The sequence below is a fragment of the Salmo salar genome, unplaced genomic scaffold, assembly GCF_965601325.2.
Source record: "Salmo salar unplaced genomic scaffold, fSalSal1 ptg000129l, whole genome shotgun sequence".
NCBI classification, from domain to species: Eukaryota; Metazoa; Chordata; class Actinopteri; order Salmoniformes; family Salmonidae; genus Salmo; species Salmo salar.
In genome coordinates this window covers 1,123,601-1,140,774 of record NW_027675318.1, presented here as the reverse complement: position 1 = coordinate 1,140,774, position 17,174 = coordinate 1,123,601, and the positions used below count along the sequence as shown (strand labels likewise).

At 39.5% G+C, this 17,174-nt stretch overlaps 1 protein-coding gene across 1 annotated transcript; it reads right to left on the bottom strand.

Annotated features, from left to right (window-relative positions):
- Positions 1 to 4,752: 4,752 nt before the first annotated feature.
- LOC145866094 (uncharacterized) lies at positions 4,753 to 11,740 on the bottom strand. The gene is made up of 2 exons (XM_082970959.1): positions 11,160 to 11,740; positions 4,753 to 8,139 (listed from the first exon to the last, which is right to left on the bottom strand). The coding sequence occupies exons 1-2, from the start codon at positions 11,530 to 11,532 to the stop codon at positions 6,815 to 6,817; spliced, it is 1,698 nt and encodes a 565-aa protein (XP_082827085.1). The 5' UTR covers positions 11,533 to 11,740; the 3' UTR covers positions 4,753 to 6,814.
- Between the last annotated feature and the right edge of the window lie 5,434 nt (positions 11,741 to 17,174).

Genomic DNA, 17,174 nt, shown 5'->3' with positions numbered 1-17,174 from the left:
TTGTTGTTTCTTCCTGTAATCCTGATAATAATGCAGATATCTCACCTCTAGTTGTTGTTTCTTCCTGTAATCCTGATAATAATGCAGATATCTCACCTCTAGTTGTTGTTTCTTCCTGTAATCCTGATAATAATGCAGATATCTCACCTGAAGTTGTTGTACTCTTCTTGTGGTTACATTTCCATTGAATTCACAGCAAATTGCAGCCCAACCCGCTTGTTCTACTGCTCAGTAGCAGCAGTGTGGCTCAGTTGGTAGAGCATGGTGTTTACAACGCCAGCATGGTGTGTTATACATACTGGCCTTCCCCGTGGCTCAGTTGGTAGAGCATGGTGTTTGCAACGCCAGGGTTGTGGGTTTGATTCCCACGGGGGGCCAGTACAAAAAATGCATGAAAATGAAATTAAATGTATGCATTCACTACTGTAAGTCGCTCTGGATAAGAGCATCTGCTAAATGACTAAATTTAGCAGACTAAATGTACCTTCAATAACTGGATGGTTTGACAACATTTGTTTTGGAGCGTTTTTTTGAACAAATTATTTTTGCCTCTGCCGTTGTTTCGTCTCCAGATTCACACCAGTATTGGTGTTTTCTATTCCGGGTTTTAATGAGCACCACTAGACCAACAGCATGTGTTCATACTGAACCTAATCAGGATTAACCCAGGTGTTCATACTGAACCTAATCAGGATTAACCCAGGTGTTCATACTGAACCTAATCAGGATTAACCCAGGTGTTCATACTGAACCTAATCAGGATTAACCCATGTGTTCATACTGAACCTAATCAGGATTAACCCAGGTGTTCATACTGAACCTAATCAGGATTAACCCAGGTGTTCATACTGAACCTAATCAGGATTAACCCAGGTGTTCATACTGAACCTAATCAGGATTAACCCAGGTGTTCATACTGAACCTAATCAGGATTAACCCAGGTGTTCATGCTGAACGTAATCAGGATTAATCCAGGTGTTCATACTGCACCTAATCAGGCTTAACCCAGGTGTTCATGCTGAACCTAATCAGGATTAACCCAGGTGTTCATACTGAACCTAATCAGGATTAACCCAGGTGTTCATACTGAACCTAATCAGGATTAACCCAGGTGTTCATGCTGAACCTAATCAGGCTTAACCCAGGTGTTCTCATTCAGGCTTAGTTACCTTACTCCAGTCTCCGACTAACTAAGCCAAATTTAAGACACGATCACGAAAGCTACTTAAATATCCTAGTTTAACTAGTTCTGGCTTAATCTAAACCCTGCAGGGTCTGAATGAAACCTAATGTCCAGTGGGATTGATCTGTTTGATCCAGTTGTTTGTTTCAGATTTCAGTTGTTGAATCCTTGACGTATTGTTGACTTCAAAACTTTTCAGTTTCAACCAATGCACTGGGTTGGTTGAAAAGTGATACTGTTTTGACATAGTGGAAGATATACTGAATTGATACTGTTTTTCATACTAAGATATGTGCTCATTGGTTATGCAAGAGGGTGGCAGGTAGCCTAGTGGTTAGAGCTGACAAGGTAAAAATACACTGCTCAAAAAAATAAAGGGAACACTTAAACAACACAATGTAACTCCAAGTCAATCACACTTCTGTGAAATCAAACTGTCCACTTAGGAAGCAACACTGATTGACAATACATTTCACATGCTGTTGTGCAAATGGAATAGACAATAGGTGGAAATTATAGGCAATTAGCAAGACACCCCCAATAAAGGAGTGGTTCTGCAGGTGGGGACTACAGACCACTTCTCAGTTCCTATGCTTCCTGGCTGATGTTTTGGTCACTTTTGAATGCTGGCGGTGCTTTCACTCTAGTGGTAGCATGAAACGGAGTCTACAACCCACACAAGTGGCTCAGGTAGTGCAGCTCATCCAGGATGGCACATCAATGCGAGCTGTGGCAAGAAGGTTTGCTGTGTCTGTCAGCGTAGTGTCCAGAGCATGGAGGCGCTACCAGGAGACAGGCCAGTACATCAGGAGACGTGGAGGAGGCCGTAGGAGGGCAACAACCCAGCAGCAAGACCGCTACCTCCGCCTTTGTGCAAGGAGGAGCAGGAGGAGCACTGCCAGAGCCCTGCAAAAGGACCTCCAGCAGGCCACATGTGCATGTGTCTGTTCAAACGGTCAGAAACAGACTCCATGAGGGTGGTATGAGGGCCCGACGTCCACAGGTGGGGGTTGTGCTTACAGCCCAACACCGTGCAGGACGTTTGGCATTTGCCAGAGAACACCAAGATTGGCAAATTCGCCACTGGCGCCCTGTGCTCTTCACAGATGAAAGCAGGTTCACACTGAGCACGTGACAGACGTGACAGAGTCTGGAGACGCCGTGGAGAACGTTCTGCTGCCTGCAACATCCTCCAGCATAACCGGTTTGGCGGTGGGTCAGTCATGGTGTGGGGTGGCATTTCTTTGGGGGGCTGCACAGCACTCCATGTGCTCGCCAGAGGTAGCCTGACTGCCATTAGGTACCGAGATGAGATCCTCAGACCCCTTGTGAGACCATATGCTAGTGCGGTTGGCCCTGGGTTCCTCCTAATGCAAGACAATGCTAGACCTCATGTGGCTGGAGTGTGTCAGCAGTTCCTGCAAGAGGAAAGCATTGATGCTATGGACTGGCCCGCCCGTTCCCCAGACCTGAATCCAATTGAGCACATCTGGGACATCATGTCTCGCTCCATCCACCAACGCCACGTTGCACCACAGACTGTCCAGGAGTTGGCGGATGCTTTAGTCCAGGTCTGGAAGGAGATCCCTCAGGAGACCATCCGCCACCTCATCAGGAGCATGCCCAGGCGTTGTAGGGAGGTCATACAGGCACGTGGAGGCCACACACACTACTGAGCCTCATTTTGACTTGTTTTAAGGACATTACATCAAAGTTGGATCAGCCTGTAGTGTGGTTTTCCACTTTAATTTTGAGTGTGACTCCAAATCCAGACCTCCATGGGTTGATAAATTGCATTTCCATTGATTATTTGTGTGTGATTTTGTTGTCAGCACATTCAACTATGTAAAGAAAAAAGTATTTGATAAGATTATTTCATTCATTCAGATCTAGGACGTGTTATTTTAGTGTTCCCTTTATTTTTTTGAGCAGTATATGTTGTTCTGCCCCTGAACAAGGCAGTTAACCCACTGTTCCCTGGTAGGCAATCATTGTAAATAATAATTTGTTCTGTTGGGGCTAGGGGGCAGTATTGAGAATTTTGAAAAAAATATGCGCCCATTTTTAACTGCCTGCTACACCAACTCAGAAGCTAGGATATGCATATTATTAACATATTTGGATAGAAAACACTCTGAATTTTCTAAAACTGTTTGAATGGTGTCTGTAAGTATAACAAAACTCATATGGCAGGCAAAAACCTGAGAAGAATACAAGCAGGAAATGAGAATTTTGTGGCTGTACTATTTTCGAGTCATTGCTAATAGATCACACAGTGACAAAGGATTCATTTTGCACTTCCTACGGCTTCCACTAGATGTCAACGATCTTTATAAAGTTGTTTGAAGCGTCTATGATGAACAGAGACCGGATGACAAGGAAGGGAAGTTGACGTCCCTGGGATGTCGTCACTTCATTATTGTGCGCACATGCGCGTTCATGTGAGGCAAGACATTTTTCAAAACGTTTTTCAAGACACAGGAGAGGTCGGGTTGAAACATTACTGATGTTTCACGTTAAAAATGGCCCTAAAGATTGATGCTAAACAACGTTTGACATGTTTGAACGAACGTAAATAGATTTTTTTTTAAACTTTTCGTCGTGACTCCCCCTACATTTTGAGGAGCCTACTGAACGCGCTAACAACATGGAACAACTTGGAGTTATTTGGACATAAATTATGAACTTTGTCGAAAGAAACCACATTTGTTGTGGATCTGGGATTCCTGGAAGTTCCTTCTGATGAAGATAATCAAAGGTAAGGGATTATTTACAATAGTATTATTGATATTAGATGGTTCCAAGATGGTGCTAACCTGTATATCCTAGCCTATTGTTCTTAGCATAGCACCCCGTTTATTGCAAAGTGTGATTTCCCAGTAAAGTTATTTTGAAATCTGGCAATGCGGTAGCATTTATGAGCTGTTAATCTATAATTCTTTGAATGACAATATTATAATTTACCAATGTTTTCGAATAGTAATTTTGTAAATTGTAACGCTGCTTCACCGGAAGCATTTGAGGGAAAAAAAATTCTGAATTTCACCGCCACTGTAAAATGCTGTTTTTGGATATAAATATGAACTTGATGGAACAAAAAATGCATGTATTGTATAACATAATGTCCTAGGAGTGTCATCTGATGAAGATTGTCAAAGGTTAGTGCATAATTTTAGCTGGTTTTCTGCTTTTGTTGACGCCTGTCTTTGAATTGACAAAACATTACACGCAGCTATTTTCAATGTACTCTCCTAACATAACCTAACTTTATGCTTCGCCGTAAAGCCTCTTTGAAATCGGACAATGTGGTTGGATTTAGGAGATGTTTATCTTTCAAATGGTGAAAAATAGTTGATTGTTTGAGAAATTGAAATTATTAGATTCTTGCAGTTTTGAATTTCCCGCCATGGTATCTTATCAATAAATCCCGTTAGCGGGATCAGAGCGGGAAGGGGTCCTCTAGAGGTTAACCGACTTGCCTAATTAAAGGTTAAATAGGTTAAATAAAATTTAAAAATAATGAAGTCTGTTGATTGTCAATCATTGGGTTCCTTTGTTTTGCAATATGCTCAAATCAAATCAAGCTTTATTTATACAGCACTTTTCAGACATGGATGCCACGCAATGGCTTCACAGGAAAAAACAATGAAAATAAACGGATATTTACTACACAACTGAAAGACTACGGAACATTCCAAGGAAAATCCATTGATTAAAATATTAACAATTGGATGCAATATTCAACCATAACGAGATGGACAAGCCAGCACAGGTGTAACACATTCTGACTAACGAGGTGACACCAATCAGTGCTAACGAGCTAAAGTCCAACCTCAAAACATAAATGGAAAAACCAAAGCCTGTAACACCTTCCCCTTTAAGACAACAAATATATCCTATATTTTTGTTGGACAAGTTTGCTCACCACCAACAGAAAACAACTTCCATTTCACATTATAATCAACTACAATGCTTCACCTTCACCAATATAAACATGGTGTCTACTGGCTGTCAACAATTAAAAACAAGAAAAAACACGTATTTCTAAATAATAATATACAATAGTATCTTTTCACCTTTTTCTTTCTATAGAATCCCCCACCTTGGTTCACTTACTATAGAATCCTAAAACTCACTAGCTTCTAGAACTCTCGTCTTCCTAAAACTCACTAGCTTCTAGAACTCTCGTCTTTCTAAATACCACTAGCTTCTAGAACTCTCCTCTTCCTAAAACTCACTAGCTTCTAGAACTCTCTTCTTCCTAAAACTCACTAGATTCTAGAACTCTCGTCCCCTTGGAATGAGCCCAAACAAAACTCATCACCAATACAGAAAAACATGCAGTCAAAATAAATTGTGATCCATGGCAACGCACTGGCTAAACGCAAAACACAAATCTTTTTGAGACAATCAGCAACCAAGTTGTCCTTACCACAGACATGTCTGATTTCAAGAGGAAACTCCTGCAATATCCATAGTAACTTTCCACCTCACTGCAGAGCTTCTCTCTCTTTTCAGGGTTCACTAGATAGGCATGTTGTTGGATCGGGGCCCAGTCCCCAATGTCATGCTCTAGTACATTTGGGTTGGCACATCTGAGAATTAACCCTGATATTATAAAAGCAGGGCAACAATGTCAATATAATTGTACCAAAAATTGTGAGTTGGTTACATAAATAATTATTACTAAATGTTACATGAAATGTAAATATGAAATATTTGGTTGCATAGTCTTATTTTCAAAGTCTTTTCAATTACATGTTGCTAGATGGGATATCCCCAATGTCAAAACACAGTTTTAACGTGTCCAAATCAATAACCAATATGCAAAAACTGTTTGTGATAAATTGAAAACCTAAACATAAAATGTGCTGTATACACAAACATCTGCCACAATAATCATATTACTTGGATTTTTTTTTAAACAAGCACCTTTATAAAACTGCACAAGTAGCAATAAATCACTGATATCGATTAAATCAGGTTGTACGTGCTGTTGAAACTAACACAACTAAAAAACACATGGAAATGGGAGATATATTTCACCTCACTGGTTAGAGGACAACCTGCAGAAGACAGTCAGCTACATTTTGGAGTGATGCATTTAAAGGTAGGGGTCGCTAAACAAAGGAACACAACACTTATTTGTCATCACTCATCGATATCATGTTGAAATCAATTGTGCCGAGAGGAGGGAGATGAGGTTGCACGTCCTGTTAAAACTAACAGCTCAAAAACCACACGGAATCTGGGAATAATGTGTACATCCCTGGTTAGAGGACAATTTGTAGAAAACAGCTAGCTACATTTTGAAGTGTTGCATTGTGATTCCAGTGCGTCACCAACGTGGTGAGTGTAACACAACTCTTTTTTTGTTAGTCACTTTTTGTTAAATCACATAAATAGTAACTCTTCCATTTCAGAGCCTGGATTTTCCCCCTGAGGCTAATATCCATATCATGTTGAAATCAATAGAACAGGGGACAAACGTTTAGGGTTCTACATTGTGACATCATTAAAATACTTCTACTACAATGTTTAAACATTCTACATTGTGACATTAATTCATTGATATCATGAAACAACTCCTTAATGTATTTTCTAATATTTGATCAGAGATCTTTTATCAGATTATCTATGGTCACAGCTAAGAGGTTTCTCTCCTCTGTGTATTCTCTGGTGCACTCTCAGATCTGTAGATTGAACAAAACTCTTCCCACATTGACCACAGCTATAAGGTTTTTCTCCTGTGTGTATTCTCTGGTGTCGAGTCAGACTGCCAGATGCAGCAAAACTCTTTCCACATTGACAACAGCTATAAGATTTCTCTCCTGTGTGTATTCTCTGGTGTAGAGTCAGATGGCTAGATTGAACAAAACTCTTCCCACATTGACCACAGCTATAAGGTTTTTCTCCTGTGTGTGTTCTCTGGTGTCGAGTCAGATGTGCATATTTAACATAACTCTTCCCACATTGACCACAGCTATAAGATTTTTCTCCTGTGTGTATTCTCTGGTGTTTAGTCAGACTGCTAGAGTTAGTAAAACTCTTCCCACATTGACCACAGCTATAAGGTTTCTCTCCTGTGTGTGTTCTCTGGTGTAATGTGAGCTGGCTAGATGTAACAAAACTCTTCCCACATTGAGTACAGCTATAAGGTTTCTCTCCTGTGTGTCTTTTCTGGTGCACTGTCAGATGGCTAGATTGACAAAAACTCTTCCCACATTGATCACAGCTATAAGGTTTCTCTCCTGTGTGTATTCTCTGGTGTTGAGTCAGACTGCTAGATGTAGTAAAACTCTTCCCACATTGATCACAGCTAAAAGGTTTCTCTCCTGTGTGTGTTCTCTGGTGCGTCTTCAAATTCTGTGAAGTTGAGAATCTTTTCCCACAATCTGAACAGTGGAATGGTTTCTCTCCTGTGTGTACTCGCTGGTGTCGAGTCAGACTGCCAGATGCAGCAAAACTCTTTCCACATTGACAACAGCTATAAGATTTCTCTCCTGTGTGTATTCTCTGGTGTAGAGTCAGATGGCTAGATTGAACAAAACTCTTCCCACATTGACCACAGCTATAAGGTTTTTCTCCTGTGTGTGTTCTCTGGTGTCGAGTCAGATGTGCATATTTAACATAACTCTTCCCACATTGACCACAGCTATAAGATTTTTCTCCTGTGTGTATTCTCTGGTGTTTAGTCAGACTGCTAGATTTTTTAAAACTCTTTCCACATTGATCACAGCTATATGGTTTCTCCCCAGTGTGAATTCTTTGATGTATTTTAAGGCCTAGTGAAGAGTTTAATCTTTTCCCACAGTCAGAGCAGCAGTGAGATTTCTCTCCTGTGTGAACTCGCTGGTGTTTCTTGAGGAGTTCTGATCTGGAGAGACTCTTCTCTGCCTCGTCAGCATCATGATGTTGTTGAGGATCCCCAGGATCCCAATAGTCCCGTCTCTCTCCTGTGAGAACAAAGTCAGACAGATGGTTAAAGGTCCACAACAGCAGAAATCCACTGTTTATTTGAGGTAAAAGGTGATGCCCAGAGCATACCCATGAAGTTGTACAACAATTGACGTCTGTTAAAATATTTGACAATTAAGACAGTCAACTTAGCAACAATCATATTTTGTCTTGTTTTCACACTAGTAGTAACTAGAAAAGTTTTTAAAGTTGTTGAAACCCTAAGCAGTGTGCCAGATGACTTTTGGTCTCCAATATTGGCCCCTTTCTGTGTTTGCTAAAATTGCGACACGAGGGCGATGCGCACACAAAAATGATTGCAGAAACACTTCCCTGCTAATGAGGAAACCACTAGTTATGGATGTAGTATATCTGGTAATGAGGAAACCACTAGTTATGGATGTAGTATATCTGGTAATGAGGAAACCACTAGTTATGGATGTAGTATATCTGGTAATGAGGAAACCACTAGTTATGGATGTAGTGTATCTGGTAATGAGGAAACCACTAGTTATGGATGTAGTATATCTGGTAATGAGGAAACCACTAGTTATGGATGTAGTATATCTGGTAATGAGGAAACCGCTAGTTATGGATGTAGTATATCTGGTAATGAGGAAACCACTAGTTATGGATGTAGTATATCTGGTAATGAGGAAACCACTAGTTATGGATGTAGTATATCTGGTAATGAGGAAACCACTAGTTATGGATGTAGTATATCTGGTAATGAGGAAACCACTAGTTATGGATGTAGTATATCTGCCTGGAGCAAAAAATAGTGAGCAAAGATTTTAGTTTTCACAATGTATTCTGAATATTACAGCACAAGATCAGGAGTGCTACTCAAGGAAACTCACATTAAGCTCTGTGTCTATTCACTAATTCACCACCGTGGGGGAAACTCAGGGGAGTTCTCATAGGCTGACAGCAAAAATAGCCTCCATTTACAGGTTGCTTATGAGTGCATTTCACATTAAATATGGATTATAATTGTAAGACTCGCTTGAATCACCTACTTAATATGTTTGTGTTATTGTCGCATATCAACTGATTTATACTTAAAAAACACTTCAACCAGTAAAATGCTCTTTGGCTAGCTTTAACATCAGCCTGACAATGAGGGTTTGTACACTAAGTGTTTAACAAATTGGCCCATAACTTCACCTAACAATAACATAGACCAACTGTAAGACCCATAACTTCACCTAACAATAACATAGACCTACTGTAGGGCCCATAACTTCACCTAACAACAACACAGACCTACTGTAGGACCCATAACTTCACCTAACAACAACATAGACCTACTTCACCTAAGACTATATATAATTTAATATTTCAGGTGAAACATGGAAACTAAAATGTCTTTGTCATGACATTTCATAACCTGATCACCAGATAATTTTGTGAATAATCCCACTAGGCTACTCTGTAATGTGTTGTCATTCTAAATGTCCTGAATAAAGGAAAATAGCTCTGTGTGTTGTACAATAGCCTATCCATCAAGGAACAGTTCTCTACACATTATGAGCTAAGTATCTCTGTGTCCAAACAGACTAACGAGACCCTACTGTAAATCAAGCAGACAATAACACTTTATAAACATACATTTGTTAGGGATGTTGGATCCAACATGGAGAACGGCATAACTGTCTTTACCAGAGTAATGAATGAAGAAGCACTTTGGTTGTTGTTGCATGTCGTGATATTTGTCATGTGACTGTCATTCAGAAAATGATTTCCTGGATCAGCTGATGATAGTTGAACATGTGACTGTAACTAAACAGCTACAGTATTAAGAATTATGTGTAATTATTGAAGAACTGCATTAATGACAGTATCCATTTGGGTGTCAATAATGTTAAGGTGACTCTCGGTTAGAACCACTGGATTTAGCAAACTCTGAAATGATTTAGGATTTTTGTGCCCATGAAAACTGTTTTCCAACCGTAACACAAGGAGACACTAAATGTTACGTAAGTAGAGAGCATTTCAGAGATCTGAATACAAAAAACTGTCCTAACAGGACAATAACCTAAACCACAAGGCCAAATCTACACTGGAGGAGCTTACCAAGATGACATTGAATGTTCCTGAGTGGCCTAGTTACAGTTTGGACTTAAATCGTCTTGAAAGTCAATGGCAAGACCAGAAAATGGCTTGTGTCCCTGTTTTATAAGATAGTACTCACTGTATTTACTGGTGTTAATCAGATCAATGTCCCTGTTTTATAAGATAGTACTCACTGTATTTACTGGTGTTAATCAGATCAATGTCCCTGTTTTATTAGATAGTACTCACTGTATTTACTGGTGTTAACCAGATCAATGTCCCTGTTTTATTAGATAGTACTCACTGTATTTACTGGTGTTAATCAGATCAATGTCCCTGTTTTATTAGATAGTACTCACTGTATTTACTGGTGTTAATCAGATCAATGTCCCTGTTTTATTAGATAGTACTCACTGTATTTACTGGTGTTAATCAGATCAATGTCCCTGTTTTATTAGATAGTACTCACTGTATTTACTGGTGTTAATCAGATCAATGTCCCTGTTTTATTAGATAGTACTCACTGTATTTACTGGTGTTAATCAGATCAATGTCCCTGTTTTATTAGATAGTACTCACTGTATTTACTGGTGTTAATCAGATCAATGTCCCTGTTTTATTAGATAGTACTCACTGTATTTACTGGTGTTAATTAGATCAATGTCCCTGTTTTATTAGATAGTACTCACTGTATTTACTGGTGTTAATCAGATCAATGTCCCTGTTTTATTAGATAGTACTCACTGTATTTACTGGTGTTAATCAGATCAATGTCCCTGTTTTATTAGATAGTACTCACTGTATTTACTGGTGTTAATCAGATCAATGTCCCTGTTTTATTAGATAGTACTCACTGTATTTACTGGTGTTAATCAGATCAATGTCCCTGTTTTATAAGATAGTACTCACTGTATTTACTGGTGTTAATCAGATCAATGTCCCTGTTTTATTAGATAGTACTCACTGTATTTACTGGTGTTAATCAGATCTCCAGTCTTCTCTTCTTCGTCCTCCTCTAATGTGACAGTAATCTCCCCCTCTTCATCCTTCATTCCAAAAACGTCTTCATCTTCTTTCACTTCATCCTCCACTCTAAAAACTGCATCTTCCTCCTCTTCTTTTACTGTAACATCCTCCTCCTCTTTCACTCTGAAGGCGTCTTCCTCTTCTTTCTCTGTCACGTCTTTCTCTTCTTCTTTCACTGTAACAGCCTCACCCTCTACTTGTTTTTGTATTGAAACAGCCTCCTCTTCCTCCTCCTCTTTCACGAGAGCGTCTTTTTCCGTCCAGCAGACCTCCGCTTCTTTATCAGGAGGAGAGTAGCTTAGTGAACTCATGGTCGGGGATAATAGCTAGTTAGCATTAGCGACTAGACTAGTGCTAACTTAACCAGCCAGCTAGCTGACTTACAACGTAAATATTACATAAAATGGAGTACTATGTTTAAATCACAGTGGCAATTAAACCACGAAATTGTCTTAAGAACTTGAATGTTCAGACTTTGTCAGCTAGCGAGCTACCGAGGTGGCTGCAGTTGTTGAAGAAGCGTTCCGTCCACTAGATTATACGTCACACTAGAAACATCGCCTGAAAGACACATATCGCCATCTGCTGTCTGGAGGGAGGAAACGCAGTTGAGGAGGGAAAACTATTTTTATTCTTCATTGAATTATAATATTATAAAGCAGTTTAGGGAAACGTTTTTTTCCTCTCCATTAAATATTAATATTATATCAACACGTACAAAGAGCAACAAGTGTTGTTTGATTAGTTAAGATTTTTTTATGAGAATTTTAAACAAACTCTACATCTACTCCACATCTGTATTTCTGATTCAGTCAAATAACTAGATATCAAAATAAGCACCTAGTTATTGATACCCTTGATAAAGATGAGCTAAAATGACTGTATGAAATAAATAAATAAACTTTACCCACTACCAGGATATTTTAGCCCAAAACCTGGTTACCTCTCTGCTAGGAGGCTGAAACTTGGCCATAAGTGGATCTTCCAGCAAGACACATCAACATCCACAAAGAAATGGTTATTTGGGCACAAAAATCAACATTTTCAATGGCCATCTCAGTCTTCAGACTTGAACTCCATTGAAAACCTGTGGTTTGAATTGAACAGGGCAGTCCATAAGACAGACTAAATAAATCAAGGACCTGGAGAGATTCTGTATGGAGGAATGGTCTAAGATACCACCCAATGTGTTCTCTAATCTCATAAAACATTTCAGTGTCATTATCCTCCCAAGGGGAGAGTGCTGGAGTATTGAAAACATGGGTAGCAATAATTCAGACCCCTGCCTTTTGAGAATTACATGTTAAACTAAATCTCTTTCTCTGAGCAATTGTATTAGTATAAAATAATATAATTTCCCTTTTTTTTGGTGTAACAATACATCATGTAGATGTATATAATGAACAGACTAGGTCTATACTGCTCCTACATGGTGTAACAATACATCATGTAGATGTATATAATGAACAGACTAGGTCTATACTGCTCCTACATGGTGTAACAATACATCATGTAGATGTACAGTGGGGGGAAAAAGTATTTGATCCCCTGCTGATTTTGTACATTTGCCCACTTACAAAGAAATAATCAGTCTATAATTTTAATAGTAGGTTTATTTGAGCAGTGAGAGACAGAATAACAACAAGAGTGCTCCTAACTGTAGAGGATTATTCCAGTGCAGTACATGTGTAAAGGGTGTTGAGGGATAATCCCAGTGCAGTACATGTGTAAAGGGTGTTGAGGGATATTTCCAGTGCAGTACATGTGTAAAGGGTGTAGTGGGATTATTCCAGTGCAGTACATGTGTAAAGGGTGTAAAAGGATATTTCCAGTGCAGTACATGTGTAAAGGGTGTTGAGGGATATTTCCAGTGCAGTACATGTGTAGAGGGATAATTCCAGTGCAGTACATGTGTAAAGGGTGTTGAGGGATAATTCTAGTGCAGTACATGTGTAAAGGGTGTTGAGGGATAATCCCAGTGCAGTACATGTGTAAAGGGTGTTGAGGGATAATCCCAGTGCAGTACATGTGTAAAGGGATAATCCCAGTGCAGTACATGTGTAAAGGGTGTTGAGGGATAATTCCAGTGCAGTACATGTGTAAAGGGTGTTGAGGGATAATTCCAGTGCAGTACATGTGTAAAGGGTGTAAAAGGATTATTCCAGTGCAGTACATGTGTAAAGGGATTATTCCACTGCAGTACATGTGTAAGGGGATTATTCCAGTGCAGTACATGTGTAAGGTGATTATTCCAGTGCAGTACATGTGTAAGGGGATTATTCCAGTGCAGTACATGTGTAGAGGGATTATTCCAGTGCAGTACATGTGTAAAGGGTGTAGAGGGATAATCCCAGTGCAGTACATGTGTAAAGGGTGTTGAGGGATAGTTCCAGTACAGTACATGTGTAAAGGGTGTTGAGGGATCATTCCAGTGCACCGGTTATTGACTGCAGACTTAAAATGCTGAAAACAGGTCCCTAGTGGAATGACAACAACATGGCTGCTTGTTAAAGAAGAGATGTAGAGAGAGACAGAGATAACCATATACATTGCACATGGACCGTAAGAGGTCCTGAATGTATTGAAATGCCTGGGCTCGCAGGGGATGTGTTAATTCATAACCCATCATATATACCTGTTAATTCATAACCCATCATTTATACCTATTAGTTCATAACCCATCATTTATAACCCATCATTTATACCTGTTAATTCATAACCCATCATTTATACCTGTTAATTCATAACCCATCATTTATACCTGTTAGTTCATAACCCATCATTTATAACCCATCATTTATACCTGTTAATTCATAACCCATCATTTATACCTGTTAGTTCATAACCCATCATTTATACCTGTTAGTTCATAACCCATCATTTATACCTGTTTATTCATAACCCATAATTTATACCTATTAGTTCATAACCCATCATTTATAACCCATCATTTATACCTGTTAGTTCATAACCCATCATTTATACCTGTTAATTCATAACCCATCATTTATACCTGTTAGTTCATAACCCATCATTTATACCTGTTAATTCATAACCCATCATTTATACCTGTTAATTCATAACCCATCATTTATACCTGTTAGTTCATAATCCATCATTTATACCTGTTAATTCAGGGGCGGTTCAGGCAGGCTGGCACGCTCCCTGACCTAACTTGGCAGGAACTAATGGGGATCCATAATAAACCCCAGGAAGAGTAGCTGCTGCCTTGACAGGAACTAATGGGGATCCATAATCAATACAAATACTTGTATCAATATATTTGTGTCTCTTTACTCTTGGATTCTAAAATGCTAATTAGCATCAAAGTAGACGACATGCAAGACTACAAATCCCTGCAAGCTCCTGCATGTCATCTCTAGCCAGCACCTTTCACAGAACAGTTCACTGAATTGTCCATTGAAATACATTTTGACACTTGAATCATTGCTACATTAAGGCCTGATTGGTGGAGTGCTGTAGAGATGGTTGTCCTTCTCGAAGGTTCTCCCTTCTCCACAGAGGAACTCTGGAGCTCTGTCAGAGTGAACATCGGGTTCTTGGTCACCTCCTTGACCAAGGCCCTTCTCCCCCGATTTCTCAGTTTGGCCAGGCGGCCAGCTCTAGGAAAAGTCTTGGTGGTTCCAAACTTCTTCCATATAAGAATGATGGAGGCCACTGTGTTCTTGGGGACCTTCAATGCTGCAGACATTTTTTGCTACCTTTCCCCAGATCTGTGCCTCGACACAATCCTGTCTCAGATCTCTATGGACAATTCCTTTGACCTCATGGCTTGGTTTTTGCTCTGACATGCACTGTAAACTGTGGGACCTTATATAGACAGGTGTGTGCCTTTCCAAATCATGTCTAATCAATTGAATTTACCACAAGTCGACTCCAATCAAGTTGTACAAACATCTCAAGGATGATCAATGGAATCAGGATGCATCTGAGCTCAATTTTGAGTCTCATTGCAAAGGGTCTGAATACTTAAGTTAATCAATTTGCAAAAATGTCAAACTGTTTTTGGTTTGTCATTATGGGGTATTTTGTGTAGATTGATGAGGGGGGAAAATTATACAATTTTAGAATAAGGCTGTAACGTAACAAAATGTTGAAAAAGTGAAGGGGTCGGAATACTTAACGAATGCTCTGTATATCACTGGCAGGGCTTTCTACCTCTGGCAGTGTTTTCTACCGCTGGGAGTGTTTTCTACCACTGGCAGTTTTGTACACAGTCATGTGATACGTGGTATAGAAAAGTCCAATCTTAGGAGAGTACATGGAGAGTACACGCACTATACAGTGTGTCTGCAGGTGTCTATCTGTCAAAACCACTGATACAGGAGCCCCTCCACCCTCTGGTGGGATGGATCATGTCTACAGAGAAACCTAGATTCAAATACTTAGATGTGTGTGTATTGGGTCTATGTTGTGAAATAGTTAGATATTACTTGATAGATATTACTGCACTGTCGCAGCTAGAAAGACAAGCATTTCGCTACACCCACAATAACATCTGCTAAACACGTGATGTAACCAATAAAATGTGATTTGATTTGAAATAAACGTCCTATTTAACAAAGGTGCTTTTGGCTGGAGTCAAAATGACTCCAAAGGATTTGAATTAAAAGTAAATTTTGACACAGAAACACTAAACCATGATTTATATATATTAAAAACAAGTTGTTTGACAAAGTCATTAAAAATTGGAATAATTGAATGAACCACATTTTGGCTATGATAAAAGATATGCCTCTGGGGTCAAAATGATCCATGTCAGAAGTATGGTTCAATGAAAATATGTAGTGGGTGTAAAGTTTGTATTAAATTCTCACTCATTAAAAACGAATCAATCAACACATGCTTCTCTTTGAACGACTTAATGTAATATTAATATTTTATGAAATAAATGAAAAATAAACGTTTGGTTCCTCAACTGCGTTGCCCAGTCCAGTCAGCAGATGGCGATGTGCGTCTTTTAGGTTCAGGCGATGCTGCCAGTGTGACGTATAATCTAGTGGACGGGACGCTCCTTCAACAACAACAGCTAGTCAGACACCTCGGTAGCTTTCTAGCAAACATAGCTACAACATTCACGCTCTTTACACTGTTTTGGTGTATATCAGTCGCTGTGTATTAAACACACTTCTGTCGTATGTACTTGTTGGCCCATTTAATTATATATTTACGTTGTTTGTCAGCTAGCTGGTTTGCTAAGTTAGCTTAGAACTAGGCTAGTCGCTAATGCTAACATACCGACCATGAGTTCACTAAGCTACTCTCCTGCTAAAGAAGAGGTCTGCTGGACGGAGAAAGAAGCTCTAGTGAAAGAAGAGAAGAATGTTACAATACAAAAACAAGTAGCGGGTGAGGCTGTTACCGTGAAAGAAGAAGAGAAAGACGTTAAAGTGAAAGAAGAGGAAGACGCGTTCAGAGTGAAAGAGGAGGAGGATGTTACAGTAAAAGAAGAGGAGGAAGAGAAAGAGGAGGCAGTTTTTGGAGTGAAAGAGGAGGAGGGGGAGATGACTGTTACATTGGAGGAAGAAGAGGAGGTTGGAGATCTGTTTAACACCAGTAAGTACCGTCTCTGCAGTCGTGGAACCAATATGCAGTAAAGGGGTTCTACACTTTAATGTTGTTCTGTAGGAATGGCTGAAGCTTCACTGTAACGTGTAGAACATCAAGAGTGGACCATCAACAAAACGTTAACAATTGATCAAATGCATCCAATGACAATGCCTGAAATACTGTAGTCCTCAATATCTCCTATTAGATTAGCCCAAGATGTTCTCTTAAAGGGGCCATCAGCAGTTGTTACATCCATTTAGGGACTTATACATTAATGATATGTACCCATCTGTTTCTTGAAGAAATCACTTATAAATGCCTCATGAGCTTAGTTCAACTGTTGTACTCCATCAGAACCCAAAATATAAGCTTCTTTTACTCC

Excerpts from the sequence above, each read along its gene's own strand:
- LOC145866094 (XM_082970959.1), bottom strand. The coding sequence starts at position 11,532 with ATGAGTTCACTAAGCTACTCTCCTCCTGATAAAGAAGCGGAGGTCTGC. Across the intron at positions 8,140-11,159 it reads GATTAACACCAGTAAATACA|GAGAGAGACGGGACTATTGG; the intron begins GTGAGTACTATC and ends TTGTTCTCACAG.